The sequence below is a fragment of the Penicillium oxalicum genome, chromosome IV (assembly GCF_001723175.1).
Source record: "Penicillium oxalicum strain HP7-1 chromosome IV, whole genome shotgun sequence".
NCBI lineage: Eukaryota > Fungi > Ascomycota > Eurotiomycetes > Eurotiales > Aspergillaceae > Penicillium > Penicillium oxalicum.
In genome coordinates, this window is record NC_064653.1 from 3,174,715 (window position 1) to 3,197,636 (window position 22,922).

Sequence of the window (22,922 nt, forward strand, 5' to 3'; positions counted from 1 at the left end):
AAACGGTTTTTTTTGGCCGTTTGCCAAATGGGCATTTTCCCTCTTTTTTCTCTTTTTTTTTGATTTCACCTATTGTGTTTTAAATTTTTGATTCATTTCCCCCTCCTCACTATTCTTTTCTTTCTGTTTCTTCTCCTTTTTTTCCCCTTTCCCCCCAATTTTCTCTTGTTACCATACAGTTGCACCCATCCTCTTCCGCTTACGACGCCATATTGAGTTACCTCCATTTTACTACCGACTATCTCTTTCGATTATCATCCATGTATTAATCTTTCTTTTTGACTTTTTTTTTCTCTTTCCATTGACTCCTTCGCCCATTTATCCTTATGGTTTTTATTCGCTATTTCTACCTTCTGATCATTGTCATTGATTTTGACCTCGACATGAACACTCGTGGGGTGAAGCGTGAGCCTGATCACCCGTTTGCGTGTGGTTTGTCGTCTCTCGATCTTTGCCTTGTACTGCATGGGCTGAGCCGCGAGATCAGTGGCTCTTCCTGGCTCGATTCTGCCTCTGTCCAGTATGGTGAAGAATCTGTCTTGATCTCCCTCTGATCTGACCTTTGATATACCCCGAATATAACAATCTTACCATACTCCACCGTGCGGAATCGAGTGATTAGACATAGGCTTGGCAGGTCGTCAGAGCAGCTTGGATTTGGACAAGGTATTTTGAAGATTACCCGGAGAATAAGGCCAGTAGCCAAGTGAAGCCCGATCAAAGGGGCTCATGGGTACCTATTTACGTGCACCAAGTATCTACCTAGGTAGTACGCATCCCAGGTTGCGCAATGTATAGGCACACAAAGTACCGACAAGGTCGACGAGAGAATATCACTACCAGATACTAATCGGATCCTGGTACAAAACGGATGAATGCGAAAATTTGTAGACACCTCAATATGTATCAGATATTGACACAATGCCAACAGTCAAGGTTGTTTACCAGCCCTAGTAGTATCCTATCTACATACCTGAGTATCTCAACCTACCTATCGAGCCGGGCTGGAATGGATCTGGCATGTTTCAAGGAAGAGATAGACTTCATATTGTACCAGATTACCTTTTAGGAGATCAATCCCGCCATTTTCAAAATAATCAGGAGGTTGCTCAAGGAGGATACCTGAACCTCACTACTGTGATCAAAGTGTTGGATGGGGTCTCTCTGCGCAAGGGTATCAGGTATATATCTAGCTCCCGTCAGTCGCCCTTTGACATGGCCGGAGAAGTCACGTAACACTTGTTTTTGGAGAGAGATGTTTAGTTTGAATAAGCTCTGGTTTGAGTTGGGCAGAATGATGTTTCGAGAGATATAGTACATATCGACTACCGACTGCTCTATGTAGAGTGGATAATGCGGGTCGAGATCTCATAGAATATCAATGTCATTGCCTTTATCCCCTGCAGAGCTTCTACATTTACTGAAGCCGCTCACCAGGGCCAGATCACGTGACATTATACTTCCTTATCGGGACTAGTCCCAGAAAGCTCTCCCGCCTGGTCGGATCGTCCCTCAAACCCACGCAGCTGATCACCTGGTCGTCAGAGTATTCCAGGCCACGCATCTGAACTTTGTTCTCTGCACAGGCCAGAACGGTCAAAGATGTCGCTACCACCAGAGCAGATTAATATCAAGCGTCGCCGGGAGGAGGAGCCGGTTGAGACTCTCTGTACGTGACGAATTTCCTCTCCATCTTGGTTTTATTTTCTTTCTTCCGTTGCGGCCGAGGAGCTGGGTTAGTGTAGAGAGAGCTTCTCTACTTTACCCCACGATGTAGACCACCCACCCGGCCTATCGCATCTTGCAATCGCGCAAAATCTACCGTGTTACCCTTCTGATGGTCTATTTTATCTTGTTTTCTGTTTGATTCAATTTTATTCTTATCGAATAAAATTTTTTTTCTTGTCTTTTGCGAAATTCCTTGCTCCATTGCTGTTGAAGCTCCCGCGGAGTACCAGTTATGAGTTACTGACCCCCCGCTGCAGACATCCAGTCCGCGACACGCCAAACCAAGCGCCGATTCACCGATTATGTCTTCGAGCGTGTCACACTAAGCCGTAAAGATGTCGCGGCTACCGAATCGACTCCGCTTCCACCAGGGAACCCCGCCGCCCAACGACTCCTACGCACCCCCCGCTCCGTGAGCAGCTTGCACATTCCCAACCGTCGCGCGGCGGCAGCGGCAGCGGCAGCAGCAACACAGCCGACAAATTCCAACGGAATTCCCGTGGTACGAGCAACTTCTCCGGGTGCAGAGATTCGAGAAGCCCATCGCCTAGCGGCAGCACGAAAAGACGCCGAGGAAAAGCGTCAACGTCTTCTACAAACTCCGCCGCAGCCTCCCTCGGCAGCGCATTCGACGCCGAGCCAAGCTCCATCTACTCCTCCCGAGCAGGAACAGGAGAGAGGAGGAGAAATACTCTCTGTGCCGGGCCTGTCGAGCCGTGCGCAGTCCCTTCGTCGATTCCAAATCTCTCGCTCCAGCAGTCCCAGTCTTGGTGCGCCCGGTACGATTGGAGGAGGAATCCAGAAACGACGCACTGATGGCGCAGCGCCGGGTGTGGCGGTTCTCGTGGAACAGCTTCGTCGTCAACCACATTCTCGCAAAGCGTCTATGGTTGCGGGACTGGTCGACCAAGCTCGTCTCGATGCATCCGTCAACAATGAAGAGTCCGACAATGCTCCCGTCAAACCACGGAAACGACCTGTCGTCAATCAGGCCGAGAAGAAATGGCGTGCGGAGCGTCAGAGTGCCATCAACGCTGCCAAGCAGCATCTGTCCGAGGTGTTGGACAAATCGGCTCGTCAGACGAATCACACCACCTGGGAAGAAGAGTCGGAGCGCCTTGCGAAGGATTTTGAACAAGTTGCGCTGGAGTTGGAGCAGGAGCAGGATCGGGCACGGGGGCATGAGATGGAGCTCGATGATCACGCTATGGACATGACGACTGAGCAGCAGCCACGAATCGTACCGCCACCGATCTCCTCGCCAAAGCCGATGAAGTATCAGCCCCGGCCACCGAAACAGCCTCGCGCGATAGCTCGACCTGCAGCTTCTCAGACGGAGATGGAGGGCGTCGTGGCTGGAGTCGGGGCTGGAGCCGAGACTGGGTCTGGGGCAAGCTCTGCTCTGGCTGAAGAGGATGAGGATGACTACGTCTACGATGTGTACATTCGTCGACCATTATCCGAGCGTGAAATGCTCACCAACCCTCTAGCCGAGCTTGAAAGCGAACAACAGCTGCAACAGATTGAAGCGGCGAATCGGGGCATTGGTGTCATTGTGATCACCGCAGAGGATGAAGAATACTGGGAGAACTTTGTGGAAGATGAGGAGGAGGAATGGGACAGTGAAGACGCGGATTCGAATGGTGAGTTGACCTCTACAGTTATATGCCATGTCGGCAGATTTGGCCCATTCCTTCGTTTCGCGAACGTGGCAAGCTGACGAGAACCTCTATGCCAGCTGAAAATAACCCTGCGAATGAATACCCCGACGAGGAGCTGTCTTCCTCTGACGAGGAGGATGATCCGACGGCCATCTATCGCAAATACCGACATCGTGCCGCCTCGGATGATGAGGAGTACGACATTGATGACTCGGGGAGTGAGGGAGGGGCTCCCTTTGGATCAAAATATGGGTTTTCACAGCGGTACGCTGGGGATGGAGATTCCGACGAGGATAGCTATTGATTTTCTTTTTGGCATGAATCGAACCAGAACCAGAACCAACTTCTCCCTCAAAAAAAAAAGGAGGTATGCTGGCATTTCTAATTGAGATTTTGGTACTCTCAGAGTTTCCACTGTAGACTCTCCAGTGCCGAGTCTACAATACTTTCTTAGTCTCTTTCTCGATGTCACGGTATGGTGCGCTAATCCCGGACTCCACGGGAGCACTTTGGGTATTCAGACTCGGCGATCTGTAGAGGTGAGATAAGCACAAGTGTGCATGTGACAATGAATCTGTGCCGACGGTGCTTTTGGTGGGGGACACAACTTTATGTGTACAGTACATCTTTTATCTCTCCTTGGGCGGTCGTGACTCGCCCTGCACGGTAACCAGGCCTGCATTGTCCACAGTCCATCGTCACAGCCCAAGATGTCACCAACTCTATGCTTCTACCTTGGTCTCTAATACATCTTTATTTTCCTTTTCTTTTTCTTTTCTTTTTTTTTTTCACAATCTTTCATAAACACCACCCATGGTTGATTTTAATTTCTTCTTTCATGGTTCTCTCTTATCATTTCTTTTCAATCCCTTATGTTTGTGTGTGTGTCGCTTTCTGGCAGCGGGCACCAGTGCCCTCAAAAAAAAACTAAATCTGGGCATGCTTGGCATCGGCAACAAGTCACCCCCAGCCACACTGAAATCTCACTCGGCCCAACAATTTCTTTCTGGAAGGAAGATAGGAAGACATTGACAAGATAAGATCTGTATTCTTATATGGGTCTCTGTGTGTGTATGATATTCTTCAATTCATGCTTTGAAGCTTGTAGCCTGTGGCCAGTGGTCTGTGGCATGCACATGTATAGATGTATCTCGTCCTCTAACATGTAAGTACTGGTAGTATCTTTCTCATGTACCATATACCAGGTGCCACGTGCGTGATGTCCAGTGATCCACCTCGTTGTCGACTGGGTGCTCCCAATGCCAGGTCCAGATCAGATCAAGACCCTTCTACCACCAGTGACTCTATATATCCCCTCACCACTGTATGTACCCAGTCCAGTACCTACAGGATCGGATCGGATCGGATCCCTTTTCAAAATTCCCACCCAAAGCGGATACCTCCTAGTATCCGCCACTCCAGTCGGTTGACATGCCATGCCACACGTCTTTTGTGGTCCACTGTGGAAACGTGGAAACATGGAACTTGAGAATCTGTGGAAGGGAAGGTCTTGGTGAATTGGTAGGTTCTGGTAGGAGGTAATTCCCTTTAAATACCCAGTTTAGGACTTGACCCAAGCCTCATCGGCTGGAAAAAGAAAGTGATTCCTCTTTCCACATGGGAAGAAAAGGGGAGGAAAAAGCACACACATGAGCGGAAGTCAGAAAAGAAGAGAAGGGAAGAGAAAGAGGGGGGGGGGGGGGGGGTATTGGAACTGCGTTTTGGGTCATGGAACGTTCTTTGGAGGGGACTGTTGAATGTCTGGATGCCAAGGCTGGGATGGACTCGTTATCTTTTTTTACTTTTTTTTGGGCCAGGTTCCTTTGATCGGTCTGTTGATCTAGTAGGGGACAGTGGCAATTTATACAGACATGTATGTAGTTGTGGAATTGTTTCCGGGCGTTGTGATTATGTCGAAATCTTTTTGGACGGATTTATCTACTTGAGGAGATATCTGCTTTGTGAACTCTTGGAGAATAGGAATGTACTTTGCTCTGTTTGGATATTTCCACTTTGCGGTACCCACGTAGCAAGTCAGGGTCTTTCGATCCGTATCACGTGCGATTAGCGGTCCAGGCTGGACGAGTCGGCGTGGACCCTCCATGTTGAATTCATCACATGTTCAGCTCTCTCTCTCTCTCTTTCTGGAGTCTATACGCATCCAGTCGGGCCCATTCGCAGAATTGATCAACCTCTCTAGAGCATGCCTCAGATGAAATAGCCGAACCAGCCGATTCAAAGAACAAGAGCAGGTTCTTAAATCATAAGACAGAAGAGAGTGTCATTGGCAAGTCCATGACTCAGTGTGTGTGTGTGTGTGTCTGTTCTTTCTTTTATTTTTCGTTTTTTTTTTTTTTTGATCTATTTGATTGAATTTCTCCCTCTTCCCTCCCCATTCCAACCTTTTCCCCACGGTGTTTGAGACAGCCGCTGCATCCATCCTCGCCTCCGGGGAAAGCACGAGCAATCAAAACGTAATGGATATTGCCAAAATGGTAATTGCTGGGATAATCCGGGGAAGAGGAATGAATTAAAGACCGGGGGAAGAATTAGGTTGGGAAACTGGGGTAGAGCCTCCTCCAGTCAGCCTACAGGGGAGCTTGAGGTGAGAAATGTTGGCACGAGTAAGAGTGGTTTCTACCGCGGTCATCGTCGGGGAGGGGATTAGAACTGGAACTGGGAACTGGGAACCGAGAGAACTGGTCGTGATTATGCAGGTGATGTTCCTGCGACAGGTCTGGTCATCTCCTTCCGAAGCGGGAAATCCCGTCGCCGTCTATTTGGTTGAAGTGGAGGAGGAGAAGAAGAAGAAGAGAAAAGAGAAAGTTCAAACCAAAGGAAGGGTATAGGTCAATTGTCTTCTTTGGGGCGATCTCGTTGGTTGCGTGACTGGGAAATGGACGGGAGGTTATTTACATAACGAGAGGCTCAAGCGTCTCGAGAGAATGGGTATTCGAGGATAATTGATGGAAGAGAGAGAGAGACACACACACACACAGAGAGAGATGTATGAGGCTACTTTGACGGACGGGGAGGAAGTGTCCAGGAGCAGGTCACAAAGTTTGTTTTCGTTTTCTTTTTCATTTCTTATTTGTTTTTTTTTTCACTCGTTCTGGTACAGGCTCGGGCCATGCCAAGAGGTGAGCAGAATCATCCGAACCTGATCGGTGACCACCGGATGGTCTGATGGTCTGATAGACGGGTTGGTCACGAGCTCAGCGCAGCCGCATTTTGTCCTAGTGTCCCAGTGTGTTACAGCTGACTACTGTGCGAGTTCAATTCCCCGCCGTCAAGGTCGGAAATAATTCCCCTGAACCAGTCGTCGGTCCTCTCGGTCCACCTTTTGGGTTGGACCGACGGGCGTCAAATGAATACAAGAGGCCCAGCTGGACAGGGTCATTCCATGCGCCGAGTCGAAACCGACTTAATTGGCAACGGGTCTCGAGCGATCCCGAGAGAGAGAGAGAGAGAGAGAGAGAGAGGAGTGGACGACTGAGGCTCGCGACCAGAGCCCATTGATAGACCAGAACCTGCACATCCAGAATTGGTAGTCGGACTGCGATGCTCTGTGGAGTCTCATTTGGCCGTCGGTCCAACAGACCAGGCCCGACTGGACTTCCGAGACTCTATCTCTGTTGGTCACACTCTGATTGGCGGACAGCGACTGCGGAGGGAGAACTTGAGTGCTTCAGCATCTGGGGGCCGTCCATCTTAGCTTTGTTTCATCACCGTGGCTTGTTTTTTTTCCCTATCTTTCTTTCTCTCTTATTTTTTTTTTGATTTGATTTTGATTTTGCTTTTTTTTTCTCCATCGTCTAGCCTCCTCTCATGGCTGGCTGTAGGAGAGACCTTGTTCGACATCTCTCTCCCATTCAATTTCCATCACCATCCAGCCTCTTCAGGCTCTTCAGGGGGGGGGGGGGGAACCCCGTAGGCAAAGCACCTGAGGGATGGATTCGCAGCCTCCTGCCGCTTCTGGATCGGTAATCAAAAACCTCACAATCCAGTCAAAACACTGCCCGCTTTATCATCCACGTTCTTGTCCGTCGGGGTTATCAGCGCGGCCAAGACTTAACGTTGCAGTGTACCCTTGCAGCCAAGCGGAATGTCTTTGCCAAGAAGGGCCCGCCAAGCGCCAAAGTACCAGAGGTGCACACCGCCCAGCCCAACGCCACTGGCCCATTGGCCCAGCTGACCAGCTAGAAAGTCTTGGCCCTGGGCTGGAGCGTCTGACGGGCATGTGAGAGAACCAGCACAATCAGCACTACCATCGACCGAGATTCAGAGATTCTGGACGCAGGATGCGGTAGAAGCCCAATGCCTGACCAATGCCTGACCAATGCCTGGCGAGAAACCTATCAAGGGAGGGTGGTGGAAGAGATGAGGCGAAGGGTGTGGAAGGGCTCTCTCATCCCAGACCGAGTAGTGCCTGGCCGTTTCCTCCGTCGGAGATGGCGATGGCGCTATCTTGCGTGCTGGCGCACGCCGGCGGGGCGCCCCAGCCGGGTGGATATCATGCTCTCGGCGCGGGGTGGAGTAGTCTTGGGGAGATGAGAATGAGGGACAGGAATTGGTTCCCCGAGTATACTTGAGACCTGGGGCCAATCTCTGGGACTCCGCCAGGTACTCTTGTGGTAGCCAACCGGTACTGCCCTCAACTGGAGAAAGCGTCTCATCAAATCATGACCCGACAAGCACCTCCCGCACAGGCTTGGTATTGTCCACTGGACCTTCCATTTCACTCTTGTCTTCTTTCCCTCTCGCTCTCTCGCTCTTTGACTGGCCCTTTGGTTTTTTTTTTCTTTTTTGATTCTGGATTCTTGATTTTTTTTGATTTTTTTTTCATGATCATTTTGCCTTTCTCCTTACTTGCATGAACCTTGATTGGACTCTGTCAGATCAAAGTGGCCCGGCTATCAACGGTTTCCATAGTCTACTGATGGCCCTTTGCCATTTTGGGTCATTCCGCCGATGGGTTGGAAGAGATAGGTATCGCAAGACATCACGGAATGATTCATCCATATCGCTGCATGGCTCGGCGTCTAATTTGTCGTCTCCATGAATGACCATGCGCGTGCGGTCCCTTGTTCCCCCCCCCCCTCTTCCCTTCTCCGGGGAAGGCGGACCTTCCTGAAGGAGGACCCTCCCTATCAGGTGGCTGTGGTCTCTCCACTGGTTCCTCGCGGGTTGTCGACATGCTCGATATCAGCGACACATTGTAAATGATAAAAAAATGAATAATTCTTGGCTCTGCTGGCACATGGACTCCGGTGGCGGACAACCGAGCGACTAGTCTCGTACGGCTCCTACTGGCACTTGTCGGCGCCGCAACTCAATCTGGAATCCGCTAGAGAAGCTGGAAGAAGATAATTGTCATATATGATGCTCCCCCTCCCGTCCTGCTTCCCCGTTCTCTCTTTCTCCCCCTTCTTTTCCTCTGTGTCGATCGTCTCTCCACATCTCCATTCGTCTTGGGGGGGAATTTCTTTCCACATTGCAAGATGAACGCTTCCGACCCTGTCGACCTGGCCGAGGTGGCCAAGGCCAAGGCCCTCCAGCATGATGTGGAAGTGAATGAGAAACATCCGGAGCTTCATGATGACATGGCCATTGAGCCTGCGCCGGTCACGAGCATCCCCACCGACGGCGAAGATGAGACTCTGGATAAGATCTACCCTACCGATGAGGAGCTCCAAACCCTGCGTCGTATCTCGGGCAATCTGCACTGGACCATTTTCACCGTCGCTTTCGTCGAGCTGTGCGAGCGATTCTCGTACTACGGAACGACCGCCGTGTGTAAGTATTCCGTTACCCCCCGTTGGAGAATCCCCGTTCGAGAAACGTCGGCTCACTAATGTTTTTCTGGGGGGATGTGTAGTCGTCAACTATATTCAGCGTCCACTGCCTCCCGGTTCAACTACCGGTGCTCTGCCCCCGGGCATGGATGATGGTGTGCCGGGTGCTCTGGGTATGGGCCAGCGTGCCTCGACCGGTCTCACATTGTGTAAGTGACAGACTCACGGGAGAGAAAAACATAGTCACGGAAGATTGATTCAGGGTGCTAATATCATCTCCAGTCAACCAGTTCTGGTCCTACCTGATGCCCCTGGCGGGTGCTTACATTGCGGATCAATACTGGGGACGTTTCCGTACCATTCTCTCCGCGATTGCCTGCTCTTTCGTCGGTCACGTCTTCCTCATCATCTCCGCCACCCCCAAGGTCATTGCATCCTCGGGTGGCTCCATTGCGTGTTTCTGTATCGGTCTGATTGTCATGGGTGTGGGTACCGGTGGTTTCAAGTGAGTTTTGACATTTTCCATTCAAGGCAAGATGGAGAGAGAGAGGGGGGAGAAGAAAAAGAGGAACATCAAATGTTGAGTGTATGAACCCACGCTGATATCTGGGACAGGTCCAACATCTCACCTCTGATTGCAGAGCAATATCGGGACGACAAGCCCTATGTCAAGACCCTTGCCAGTGGTGAGCGAGTCATCGTCGACCCTGCGGCGACAGTGGCCCGCATCTACATGTACTTCTACCTGATGATCAACATTGGCTCCCTGGCCGGTCAGCTGTCCATGGTGTACGCCGAGCGGTACATTGGATTCTGGTTGTCCTTCCTCCTTCCGACCATCATGTTCTGCTTCTGCCCCCTCGTCCTGTTCGCCTGCCGCAAGAAGTACCGCCTGAGTCCCCCTACCGGTTCCACCTACAGCCAGGCCTTCCGTCTGTGGGGTCTGGCTTTGCAGGGCCGCTGGTCCATGAATCCTATCCGGCTGTAAGTTCCCGGTGTTCTTGGTGCTTTGGAGTGCTGTGGTCGAGTGAGGGAACCGCGACTAACTTTGTACCCACAGCTTCAAGACGACTCCGGCTCAGTACCAGGACTGGAACCACGTGAAGCCCTCCACCCTGGGCGCCAACAAGCCTGCCTGGATGACTTTCGATGATGCTTGGGTTGATGAGGTCTACCGTGGTCTCAAGGCCTGCAAGGTGTTCCTGTGGTACCCCCTCTACTGTAAGTGAGCCTTGCGGTCTTTATTTCCCCACATTTTTTTTTTTTTGAAAAAGAAAAAAAAAAAAAAAACAAAGAGTCCCCTTCGAGGATCCGTTGGATTTCAAGCGCTAATCTTCACCTCTCAATTTAGGGCTGGCCTACAACCAGATGTTGAACAACCTGACCTCCCAGGCTGCCACCATGACCCTGAACGGTGTCCCCAACGATGTGATCAACAACTTCAACCCCTTTGCCCTGATCATCTTCATCCCCATCTTCGACCGCCTGGTCTACCCCGGTCTTCGTCGCATGGGCTTCAACTTTACCCCCATCAAGCGTATCACTGCTGGTTTCGCCCTGGCCGGTGCCGGTATGATCGTGGCCGCCGTCACCCAGTACTACATCTACAAGACTGGCGACTGTGGCAAGGACGCCAACCGCTGTTTGGAGGAATTCAACAAGCAAAGCCCCATCTCCGTCTGGGTGCAGGTGCTGACCTACGTGCTGGGTGGTATTTCCGAGATTCTGGCGTCCGTCACCTCGCTCGAGTACGCCTACACCAAGGCCCCCCGCAACATGCGATCGCTGGTCCAGGCGGTGTCGCTGTTCATGAACGCCATCTCCGCTGCGCTCGGCCAGGCTCTGGTCAGTCTGTCTGCCGACCCGCTCTTGGAGTGGAACTATGCCATCACGGCTATCCTGGCATACGTGGGCTGCGTGGGCTTCTGGCTGTGCAACCGTAAGATCGATGCCGAGGAGGACAAGCTGAACATGTTGCCCGAGAGTAACTTTGAGGGTCGTGGCCAGGCTGATGATGTTGAGGCCAAGAAATAAATTATGGAAGACTTGGACATGACGTTCTTGTTTTTTTTTGCTTTTTGCTTTTTCTTGTTTGTTTACTTGCTGTCTCTCTTCTCAATGTGAGATGAAGACGTTGATGAGAGAAATGTGGGATAGCCTCCCACGCCGATTAATGAGTCTTGAGACCATCTGAACGGTGGACATTGGAGAAAGTCTTGATCTGATGATCATTCGGTCCCCATGGTATAATAATGAGCAGAAGAAATCACAATGACCCCCTTGCTTATGCAAATGGAAATTTTATTGAACATGTTTACCGTAGCTCCCACCGTAAGGATGTGCAACAAGGTGCGATATGACAACACGATGAAACGGGTGAAATGATACATCCTCGGCTCACTTCTCAGCCTCGTCCATCTCGTCAGCATCCGCATCCTCCTCGGGCACGTACTCTTCCTCGTTGGCATCTTCGGCTTGCTCTTGCTTCTCGTTTGTAGAATCCTTCTTGTCGTCCTTGGCAGACGAGTCGTCCTCCTTTTGCTTCTTGTTTGAAGCATTGGACTGTTTGGCGGTTCTTTTGGTCCCCGCTTGAGCCTTTTCTTCATCCACGTCTTCTTCTTCATTCTTGTCAGTCTTGTTGTTGGTGTTGTTGTTGGTGTTGTTGTTGGTGTTGTTGTTGGTGTTGTTGTTCTCGTCGTCCTTTTTGGCCTTGGCTTCGGCTTTGCTGGCACTTCTTGTCTTGGGTGCCTCAGTTTCCTCAGAATTGTCTTTTTTGTCGGTTTGTTTCTGTTTCTGTTGTTGCTGCTTTTTGTCTCCTTTTCCTTGGTCTTTTGTCTGGGCTTTTTCATCATCATCCTCTTCCTCCTTTTCTTCTTCTTCTTCCTTTTCCTCCTCCTTCTCCCCCTTACTAGCAGCCTTTCTCGCCCCCTTGGCCTCCTCCGTATTCCCAACAAATTGCTTCCCCTCCTTCGACCCCTCCACCTTCTTCTCATCCGTCTCCTCCTTCTCCTTCTCACTCATCTGCTCCACGCCTTCTTGGGCAAATACCGCTTGCGCGTCCCCTCTTCATCATCCTGCTTGGCCTGGCCCGATCCTTCCTTGGTCTGCCACTCCTCCTCGGTCCATTGATTGAGATTCTTTTGCGATTCATCTTGTCCGGTCTCTTTGTCGGTTGTGTAGTCGCCACCGCGCTTTTTGTATTCAGCGGCCATCATTTGGGCCTGGGAGGAGAGGAGGAAGAAGGAGAAAGGGAATTAGTTTGGGAAATTGGAAATTCGGAATTGGGAATGATGTTTAAGGGGGAAGGAAGATGGTACCTTGCGAGCAGACCATTGGCCTGGTTTGCCGCCTTTGTCGCTGTTGTGAATTTCTTCTTTGACTTGGTCGCGGAGTTCGGGGTCGGTGTATTTGTCGCGCGGGAGGGCATGGTGATGGCGGTGGTGGTTGTATATGGGATGGGTAAGTTGAGTGTAGTGATCAAATGATGTGTTTTGAGGCAGGTAAGTAGATAAGAAATGAGTAAGGAGTAGAAAAAGTACGAGCTTTGGAGCTTTGGAAGCAATAGGTGTACTCGGTATTGGACCTCAGTGGAGGATAGTTGTAACCTCCAGATAATACTAATTTCACGTAAAGTACTGTCTTCCCTCTCTTCAAGGTGGCACTTTGGTCGATCCTTTATAGTTCCAAGGAAATGGGCACCACCACTCGAAATTCTCCTCATCCGGCATGTCCATGACAATGACAATGACAATAGCGGGAAGGTAGGGGGGGAACCATTAGAGAATTGTGACGTGCGATGAATTTCAAGTCTGCCGTTTTCCTCCGTTTTACTCGTCTTGAACAGGTCACCCTTTTTTTTTCTCTTCCTTTTTTTCTCTTTACTTTCTTTTTTTTTTTGGTCGAGGGGGGGGGGAAGGATTGGTGTTCGAATCACCCTCCCACCTTATTTCCGGGATCGACAGCTCTGATCTGAATTGAACAGAGATTCTTTCGGGAAAAGTGTAACCTAGTCATAAAATGACAATTGAAAATACATGAATAGAAAAGATTTCACCCTCGTAGTATAGTCCATGCAGAGATTACTTGCTGGCCTCTGACTCGTAGTCCGTTCTTCGAGGCACGAGGTACTAAGAAATTCCTCCTACATCCCTACATACATAAAACCAGGAAAAACCGAATCCAGTTGGTTTCAAAGTCAACTTCAAAACCTAGTGGGCGCTGTCGTAATAACATCATCCATCCAGTTCTATCGAGATGATCTACTAAGGTACCAAGGTACTATCGTCCCGCAATGACATCCGCGCGACATGCATGCAGTCCCTGTCCTGGGCCTGGCCCCCTGTCATTTGCCAGGAACTCACTGCAATCTACAACCTTTACTACTCGTACATGCTGTGGGGGTTAATATTGACGACCACAGTATATGCTCATTCCATTCTTGAATTCGTCTCAATTCCATTGACAAGCAATATTCACGTTCATGATTGGAAAGTAGGATTTTTTTTATTTTTGGGGGGGGGGGGGGGGGTCTTGGTTTCCACGTTGGATCGTAGAGTGACATCATGTTTGTGAGGTGGAAGATCTGGATCTCCTATTGCGGAATGCGGACTCGAACTGGGACTGGATCGGGATTTACTGGAGCGCTGGGGGAGATTCGAGTGTCTGTGCGCTGTGCATGATCTCGCGTTCTTGTTTACAGTTGGTACTTCTGAATATTTTGAATTAGCTTTGAGGAAATAGTAGCGATGACCAAGGAGTATGTTGGTATTCAAGTGACTAGTCTCAAGGGTCCTGATAGCTCTGGAGGAAATCCAGTTTTGAAATCACTTTATCGATGGTGCGGCTACACACGTTATGGGAAGAACAAAAGGGAATGTCACGACGCTTCGTTTTTTTTTTAACAGAAATTCGTATGGATTGTAGAGTAGTATAGATTCACCAACCCACTCCCTGTTATGGACACCGTCTACTACCAGTCTGCTCCTGATCCATGGGCTCTGATACTCAGTTTCCACTTTCACATAGAGCTCCCAGTTCAATCCAGTCTCTTCATACCTCCCTACATATGTACTGCATATTTTCAAAATGGCGAATAGAACCAGAATGACCGAGTCAATCTCTCTACAATCAACTCCAAATCAAATCACTTACCCCATAATTCCGCCTTTCACCCTACCTAAGTCACCCTACCTTATGCTCCGTACTCCGTACTCCGACTGTCATACTCACACACGTCGAGAATAAAAGTCGAGACGAAAACGCGAAAATGGCCCAACGCCCCAAGCCAAATCCACATGATCATCTCAAACCCAATCAACAGCTGAGCTTCGAATAAGAAAATCAGACAAGAACCCCGTCGCGACTCGCGTTTTCTCTCCGTATTCAATCTGACTAATTGCGTCCATGAATCCGCATCGGGCATGGGAGCTTTACCGAATAGAGGAAGCTGGAAAAACCTGCAGCCCTGGTCCATACTACTACTGTAAAGTCCTACTCTGTGCCGAACCGCTCGTCTGACGCGTTGATAGGTATGCATGTGATTTGGTGATTCCGCCAATCACATACCGACCAGAATGTGTGTGAGATAGAGAGTTTAGAGTCGAGTCGAATAGAAGATAATAATTTTATAAATTCAATTGAGATGGAGCTTCCCGCCAAACATGGCGAAGCTTTGTCAATTTTGAAACTCGGGCTAAACTCTGCTAGGCTGGAATGATTAAAATTAAAAAAAAAAAGGGGGGAAAGGGAGAAATAAAACGCAAAGGAATCGACCCCTCATACTTATTCCGTTCGAATGATGACAGTGGGGGGGGGGGGGCTCAATCTCATGCGATCGGAGATCGGACCCAAGTACATACAGCGTACCGCCACTAGGTGGAGATAGTACTGTAGTTATGCTATAGCGAAACGCAATGTGTCGCGCAGCTCGGCAGATCTCTCGATTCTCTTCGGTCGGCCAGATTGCGCGTGGGGCGATGGTTTAATAGAGAATGTTTACTACAGTGCTGTGTGCAGTAGTAGGAGGTTTGATTTATCGTAATGATGATGTAAATCCCAGGAACTCGGGAGTTTTTTGGTTCCTCGCTAGGGACAGACATAAATTGTAATGCATCTATCCAGTCTTTTAATTATTTGTAAATTGTACATGAGACTCGGGGCTCTTCTTGATGAATCAATGACTCTATGTAGGACAATCTGTGACATGGAACTGGTACTTGCTGGACTCATTGAATAGAAGAATCGAAACAAAAATGGAACATGGATATTGACCATCTTGTCAAGGTCGAGATTCATGACTGAAGTTTTGATTTGAAACTTTATGGCCAGGCTTTTAGTCCATATTCATACGTGCACCCACTTATCTGCTCATCCTCATGAAAGGAGGTGGACCGTGACTAGAAGAGGGGAGGGGAAAAGCCGTACTCAGGATGGACTATAGTGCGTCCTGGGGAAGCTTTGAAATCCAAAGCTGTCGAGATTCTTTACAGAGTCGGTAATAACATATGGGCTAGGTGATGCGTTGCATTCATTTGCCTTTCGGTCATGCCGTAGACATTTCACACTTCTCAGTATGGACGCTCACCAACAATATCGAAGCTGGCTGCTGTGGGCTTCATATCGGCTACTACATGTAGTTTCTTTTGTGCATGACACTGAGGTCTCGGTTTTGATTACTGGCCGAGGCTAGGTAGGCACGAGGGCAACATCTTTTAAGAAGCTTTTTTTTTTTTTTGATTGAAAAAGGAAAAAAATAAACGCTCGGTATCATTTAAAACATCAAAACGATAATATAGGTTGAATATGTTCACCTGATAACCTACTGTGACAAGCCCGAAACATGCAAAAAGGTCAACAAGTATGTCATCCAAATCTTAATTCATCTTCGGTCGCAATCGCAAACTCGGCCCGGCCACAAATTCCATCCCCTCAGTCAAATCTCCCTTCAACGCAATTTTCATATCTTTGTGGTAATGATCACGCGGTTGCCAAGGCCTCTTGTTACCAGCCCGCGGCAACGTCCTCGAGGCCAAAGAAATATAGGTCGAACTGAGATTCAGCAATGGTCGTTCTTCAAGATTCTTCTCCTCGTCGGGCTTGAGTCGCGGTGTCGCAGCGATCAATTTGCGCTCCTCCAGGGTCTTGAGTAATCGTGTGACAAACTGCGCGGTCGCATCGGATCCGAGCGTCCACGATGCATTGGCGTATCCAATGATGTAAGACGCATTGGGGAGATCCTGGAGCATGACCCCGTTCCACATGTACTTTGAGCCAAGGTCATACTTCTCTCCGTCGATGGAGATTTGACACCCGCCGGCGATTTGAAGTTTCAGCCCCGTGGCGGTGACGATGATTTCTGCGTCGAGGGTCTCGCCGGATTTTAAGAGGATCCCATTCTCGGTGACGGTTTCGATGGTGTCGGTGCGCACGTCGGCTTTGCCGGCACGGAGACATTTGAAGAAATCGCCGTCCGGGCAGACACACAGTCGTTGGTCCCATGGGTTGTAGCGTGGGGCAAAGTGTGGTTCATACGGGATATGCTTGGGTAATTGGCGACTGACTCTCTGCTTCAAAAGCCACTTGGAAAACGTGGGGTATTTTTGGCAGAGCAGGAAGAACATGCGCGTGATGACGATGGCGATTGTGCGCTGAACGCGGTGGAATGTCGCCGTGGGGAGAATGTATGAAAGCCATGTGCTGGAGCGATTGGGCAGAGACATGATATACGTTGGACTGCGCTGCAGCATCGTCACACGGGCCGCCCGTTTGGCCAGATTGGGGATCAGAGTGATCGCTGTAGCGCCAGACCCGATGACCACAATCTTCTTGTCGGTATAATCGAGGTTCTCGGGCCAGAATTGCGGATGGATGACCTGGCCTTTGAAGTTTTTGATACCAGGGATTTGGGCCTCGAGCGGCTGGTCGTAATTGAAATATCCCGTTCCAAAGACCACAAATCGAGCTGTGTACTCCTTCGTCTTGCCGTCGGCGTCGACCGATAGATTCCAGACATGCTCCTCACTCGACCAGTTGGCGGCGGTCACTTTGTGCTTGTACAGGATGTGTTGGTCAATGCCAAACTTACGCGCTGTGTTGGCAATGTACGATTTGATCTCCGGGCCCTCGGCGATGGGGTTGGTTTGGCGCCATGGGTTGAACTCGAAGCCGAATGTGAACAAGTCCGAATCGGAGCGAATGCCAGGATACTTGAACAAATCCCACGTCCCGCCCAGGTCGTGACGAGCCTCGAGAATGGCATAACTGAAGCCAGGCAGCTGTTCTTGCACACGGTAGGCCGTATTGATACCGGAGATACCAGCCCCGATGATGATGATGTCGAAGCGGTGTTCTGACCGAACGTCGGCGTGACCGTTCATGTTGAAGTTGGGGCAAGGCGGTGGGCGCGGATGCACAGTGAAGAAAGCGGAGATGGTGACGAAGGGGGAACGCAAATCCACAAAGGTGAGAGATTGGTAACCACAAGAGGAGATGCACTCGCAGTAATAATACTTATTCTGAACGAGCTTGACAAGAGATGAGAAAAAAAAGATCATGAGTCTCAAAGGTTCCCTTTTGAATTCACATGCCTCGGGTTTTCCCTGCAGATCGGGGATCGGCGGTGGATCGATCCACGAGGAATCGCGGTAGATGCGCGAGCAACCGAGCCTGGTGATCTGAGGCTGTTGTTGCCGCAGCGGAGGGTTTTACCCAGTGAACAGCAGAAATGAAATGAAATAGACTCGGAGGGATTACACCGAAAGGAGTTTCCCCCCCTTTCCCCAGGCGAGATATCCACAGTTTCAAGGCCCTCGGAGGTGAGACGGGAGAACCGCGAAGCTAAAGATCCGGATAGCATCCGCTCTCCGCTCCCCCGGTCTGGCTGTGTACATGGATCAGAACCATAAGAGCGAGGCCCCCAACAGTGTCACTTTGGATTGTCAAGGGGTCAGCCTGGAGGGAGCGCCCAAATTCATTTTGCAATCGCATCTCAATCGTGTGAGATGTGTGAGATTGAGGGGAGAATCATCCAACATGATCGCTGCCTGTCCTGAGCAATACAAATGCGCACTTGGGTGAAGATCAAGAACAGTCGGGAAGGAGACACCAAATCCTCATTGACGTGGTCAGGTCTCGTGACTTTTACGGCTCAACCAACTGTGGTGCAGTGAGGCTGTATGCATTTGTCACTACTGGCAATTAGTACCTACTACTCTCCTGTGAGGATGTATACTCTGTCTCCGTAATTCTACCTCGACATCGTCTCACGCGCATATGCGTTGGATTTGACATTCGCTCATTGCATCCCCCCATGGAACAAACAAATAAATAGCTACTGCAATCATCCGGAGGAAACACCCAAAGACAAAAAAAATGTACTGTCCGACAGAGTGTCCATGCTCTGTCCTCTGTGCTCCGACTACGCATGGCCCGACCTCACTCTTCACTTACACGAGTGCACTTCAAGGTAAACCCTCATCTCGGACTTCGCTACCTCTGCAGCTATGGCTCGAGAGTCTGTAGCCGAGGACCGAGAGGACCTGGACAGGAAACAGGAAGCTTAAATTTTGAAAATGGTTAGAGAGTGAATAAAAAAGAATGACAATAAAAACGAAACGTCCAAGCATATTCAACGATGATTCACCTCGGCCTGGGAGACGGAAATCCACCGAATTGATGCCAATCATCATACTGGATAATCACACCGACCGGATGATCTCATCGAAAGAATAGTCGTGAGCTGTCCGTTCCCCTTACTTTTCTTTGTCGGACGTAGCAACGATCAATACCGCTTCGGGATCGCCTGGCGAGATCAACCGTCGAGTCGATCCACTCGGGTCTTGGGGAGCTTTGGGCAGCGGCTGCGAGGCTCTTCTCCACTCGTGCGGATGGTTAGTTCCTGAAACGGTGTAGTCTGACAGCGTCCGTCGCCGTCGTGGCAATCGATGAAGTTGTCCTTGGGATTGTTGCCTCGTGCATCCGGTGATCCCCCACATGGTTTTCTCACGTTCACGTTGTCCCGGCGACTTAGCGGGGGAGTCTCAGGAGAGCCGTGGATTGAGGCTTGGAGGTTGATCACTGGGAACTGGTAATCATGAGCCTCTTGGGCTAAAGGTTGTCGGAACGGAGCTCGGCATCGAAAAGGGGGGCGGCGGGAATGGACTACTAGATGTGGACGGGCCCGCTTCGAGCGTGCTGTGAATTTTTTTTTGTATGTGAAGTAATCCATATCTCGAGCGGAGTCCTGGATTGTGTATCAACCGTGACCGCAGATAAAACCACGACTGCCTTTCGAAGAGGTGGGCTTTTTTGCGTAAAACGACGGCGTTCACCACTCACTTCACCATGTCGTCGACCCAACCCAAACTCTCGCTTGCAGAGAAGTTCGACATTCTCCCTGCGCTGGTCACCATCTTTGTCGGCGCGACCTATTCGCTTCTCACGGGATTCTGGCGCAGCGAGCGTGAAGCCAAAACGTTGGCGCTGCATTTTGGCTATGCACTTTCCCGTCAGGCCACGGCCAGGTTGTCACCAAAGCAGATGCAGGCCATTCTGCCGTCGAGTAATGACATATACAAGACATACACCAAGCAGGCTGGTGTGCAGCCACTATCGGTAGATTTGGGTCATGGCGCCCTCGGTCACTGGGTAGGCAACCCAGCTGCGAAGAACGTGTTGATCTGGTATCATGGTATGTCAAGCTGCGCGGGTTCCATGATGAGTCGATTTCTTCCGAGAATCCAAAAATGAGGGTGAAGAAGAAAAAAAAAAGAAAGGAAACACGTCGCTGACACTCACACTCTCTGATGTTTCATTTCCAGGCGGTGGCTTCAGTCTCCCTGCGAACATGGGATACTACAAATTCTACGCGCAAACCATCGACAATCTCAAGCGCGCCAATAAAGAGATTGCCATCTTCAGCCTGGAGTACACCCTCGCACCCATCGCCACATACCCAACACAACTGCGTCAGGCTGTCGCAGCCGCGCGGTATATCATCTCCGATCTCAAGCACGATCCCTCCACTGTCTTTCTCGGCGGTGATTCCGCAGGCGGCAATCTCGTCTGTGGTGTTCTCTCCCACGCCGCCCACCCGCATCCTCAGATTGAGCCACTCGAACTGAGTGGTCGCAAGTTCGCCGGCGCAATAATGATCGCGCCATGGACGCTCTTGGACACGGAGTTCCCGCCCGAGCGAAGGATTTACCATGGCGGAGACCTGATCACGACGGCCGTAGCGGGTCCGTGGAGTTCGGCGTATCTGGGGGGCGCGCAACGGGATCATTATACCGATTTATACCATGCGCCGACGGAGTGGTTCAAGACATTCCCCGTGGAGAAGATGCTGATCACGGCCGGTGGGAATGAGATCATGTTGCCGATTATTCAAGAGTTTGCGGACAAAGTGCAGACGGGCTTCCCGGAGGTGGAATTGTTTGTGGGTCATCGCGAGTGTCATGTGGCGCCGGTGTATCATTTGGAGATGGGGGTTGCGGAGGAGACGGAGCAGGGGAAGAAGATGAAGTCGTGGTTGAGAGAGCTGGTTCAATAATCAAATCAAGTCCAAATTTACTGTATGGAATTTTTAAATGTGGGATGATGGACCCGTAAATGAAAATATTTCAAGACACTTGCATATTTATTCGGGCTGAAGACCCGTGTCTAGACTCTGGTTGAGCGATTGACAGCTCTGAGTGTAACGAGAAGAAACACTTGGAATCTTTTTAGATTCTACAGTCTGTGATCATAACCACGCCCTGTGTGGTCTTGTTTGACCAGATTCAACGAGACACGAGCTTAACTGTGACGATATAAGAGTGATTCGTCTTGCGCAAGACAGCCTGGTGCTTGTAGTACCCTTTTGGGATAAATTATTCTCTGGACGTATGGAAAAAGCCTCCGAAACGATCATTCTCGGCGCCAATGTGAAACACAGGCTTACGGTTCGAATTCTAGCTGTCATACAACTGGGTGGCATGACCAAAACGCATCAAATCTCCTCGAGTAACCAGTCTCGAATTCAAATTTGCAAACCATGCTGACTACAAGCAACTACCTCTTGAAACAAAAGAGTGATGTAATTAATTTTTATTCATCGTTTTGGTCTTGCAGAAAACGACATACTCTCCCCACTCCTCTACAACTCTTCCTGCTGCTTCGCTTCGCGCAGCCTCAGCAATGACCCCGATGCCAACGACCGCACACCCTCCTGCATCCATGTCGGCATTCCGCGCACCGCGCTGGCGAGCGACTGGCTCGAAGGCAGGATAAGCTGCCCACTGTTCTGCGACAAGATCTGCTTAACAATGGCCTTGGCCACAAATTCCACCGTCATAATGGGCTGGCGGAAATGCGACTCCCGTTCCGTCAACATGTCGATCATCGGCGTCCGTACCCACATGGGATGCACCACCGAGGTGCGTACCCCGGGAGCATGATACCAGGACTTGAGTTCCTGCCGCAGCGACTCGTGGAAAGCCAGCGCACTGGCCTTGGAGCCGCAGTAGTCGGCCATTTCACCAAGCGCGACGAAGGAAGCCATGGATGCGATGGTCATCACGTGTCCGTGATTGTCCCGGATCATCGCCGGGAGGAACTCTTTGACCATGAGGAAGTGTGAGATGGTGTTGACTTCGAAGGTTCGGCGGATTTTGGCCTCGGGTTCGTCGAGGATGGTACCATCGTAACCGACGCCGGCGTTGTTGACGAGAACGGTGGGGTCGCCGTGTTTCGCGCGGATGGTCTTTGCAACCTCGGCGATACTGGCGGAGGACGTAATGTCGGTTTTGTAGAAGGAGACGGTGGCGGGGAGAGGGAAGTCGGGCTCATTGATATCGAGAATGATGACGCGGATGCCTTTCTGGGCGAGAATCTCCATGACTTTCTTGCCGATGCCGCTGCAGCCTCCGGTGAGGAGGATGAGTTCGCGCTTCGAGTCCCAGCGCGGGCTACGGGTCCAGTTGTTGATGGTCCATTGCGAGAGGGACTTGTTGAGGCTGCGAACGAGGCCGAGGGCGAGGATGACTCCCAGGACCTTTTGCGTGAGTGGGTTACGCAGATAGCCCTGCGCAGGCTCGGGGACGTGTGCCAGAGCAGTGCGGGTATATTGTTGAAGAAGGTCGAGGAAGGCCGCCATGGTGCCTGAAGAGGGTGGGTAGTGGTGGTGGTAAAGGTATTTGACCAAAGATGAACGGATGAACCAAATCAAGTATGACGGCACAAGGGAAGAAACAGAAGTTCAAGACGAAGGCCGAAGAGAGGAGATCAGCCAAGTTAAAAAAGAGCTCCTTTTCCAGGGGAGGAAGGACATGTCGTACAGTCTCGGTCGGAGGTTTGGTGAATTGTGCGCTTCAGAGACGGAGGGTTTTGTTCATCCCAGTGGAATCCACTTCCCCACGGCGGGCGGCCTGCACGCTCCGGCATCACGAACATGGTCTCCATTTCTCGCCGGCGATCTGCTCTGCCAAAATGACGGGATGCGCCTGTGATGTCGCGGACGCATGCCGAATACGCCGGAGACCAAGTGTCCCAAACACAAGCGGTTCGCAGCGTGCGATGATCCACTAGCCGAGGCTTTCTCTATGAATGATGGATGGGCTCCGTAGGCCCATGGACATAGAGATCGACACGCGCATGGGCGGGTCGATCCACTTCGATCAGTAGTGATGTACTGTAGATCGAGTCGATCTCGTGTAGGCGAAGATGCGCACATGTATGTGAGGAGCTCATGCAGCACAACCTG

At 50.5% G+C, this 22,922-nt stretch overlaps 7 protein-coding genes across 7 annotated transcripts; 4 read left to right on the plus strand and 3 right to left on the minus strand.

Moving 5' to 3' along the window:
* Positions 1-326: 326 nt before the first annotated feature.
* Positions 327-554, plus strand: POX_d05876 (uncharacterized protein; the record flags this gene model as incomplete). Its single annotated transcript, XM_050114711.1, has 1 exon — positions 327-554. One exon carries the CDS (start codon positions 327-329, stop codon positions 552-554), a length of 228 nt encoding a protein of 75 aa, XP_049969662.1.
* Positions 555-1,602: 1,048 nt separating this feature from the next.
* Positions 1,603-3,693, plus strand: POX_d05877 (uncharacterized protein; the record flags this gene model as incomplete). Its single annotated transcript, XM_050114712.1, has 3 exons — positions 1,603-1,669; positions 1,986-3,371; positions 3,467-3,693. 3 exons carry the CDS (start codon positions 1,603-1,605, stop codon positions 3,691-3,693), a joined length of 1,680 nt encoding a protein of 559 aa, XP_049969663.1.
* A 5,197-nt stretch (positions 3,694-8,890) lies between these two features.
* POX_d05878 (putative peptide transporter ptr2) lies at positions 8,891-11,218 on the plus strand (the record flags this gene model as incomplete). The annotated part of the gene is made up of 6 exons (XM_050114713.1): positions 8,891-9,185; positions 9,268-9,393; positions 9,467-9,689; positions 9,800-10,168; positions 10,245-10,405; positions 10,536-11,218. The coding sequence occupies 6 exons, from the start codon at positions 8,891-8,893 to the stop codon at positions 11,216-11,218; spliced, it is 1,857 nt and encodes a 618-aa protein (XP_049969664.1).
* Positions 11,219-11,581: 363 nt separating this feature from the next.
* Positions 11,582-12,611, minus strand: POX_d05879 (uncharacterized protein; the record flags this gene model as incomplete). Its single annotated transcript, XM_050114714.1, has 2 exons — positions 11,582-12,248; positions 12,502-12,611. 2 exons carry the CDS (start codon positions 12,609-12,611, stop codon positions 11,582-11,584), a joined length of 777 nt encoding a protein of 258 aa, XP_049969665.1.
* A 3,445-nt stretch (positions 12,612-16,056) lies between these two features.
* POX_d05880 (FAD-containing monooxygenase EthA) lies at positions 16,057-17,559 on the minus strand (the record flags this gene model as incomplete). Its single annotated transcript, XM_050114715.1, has 1 exon — positions 16,057-17,559. One exon carries the CDS (start codon positions 17,557-17,559, stop codon positions 16,057-16,059), a length of 1,503 nt encoding a protein of 500 aa, XP_049969666.1.
* Positions 17,560-19,525: 1,966 nt separating this feature from the next.
* POX_d05881 (uncharacterized protein) lies at positions 19,526-20,732 on the plus strand (the record flags this gene model as incomplete). The annotated part of the gene is made up of 2 exons (XM_050114716.1): positions 19,526-19,871; positions 20,002-20,732. The coding sequence occupies 2 exons, from the start codon at positions 19,526-19,528 to the stop codon at positions 20,730-20,732; spliced, it is 1,077 nt and encodes a 358-aa protein (XP_049969667.1).
* A 585-nt stretch (positions 20,733-21,317) lies between these two features.
* POX_d05882 (Dehydrogenase RED2) lies at positions 21,318-22,316 on the minus strand (the record flags this gene model as incomplete). Its single annotated transcript, XM_050114717.1, has 1 exon — positions 21,318-22,316. The coding sequence occupies one exon, from the start codon at positions 22,314-22,316 to the stop codon at positions 21,318-21,320; it is 999 nt and encodes a 332-aa protein (XP_049969668.1).
* Positions 22,317-22,922: the final 606 nt, after the last annotated feature.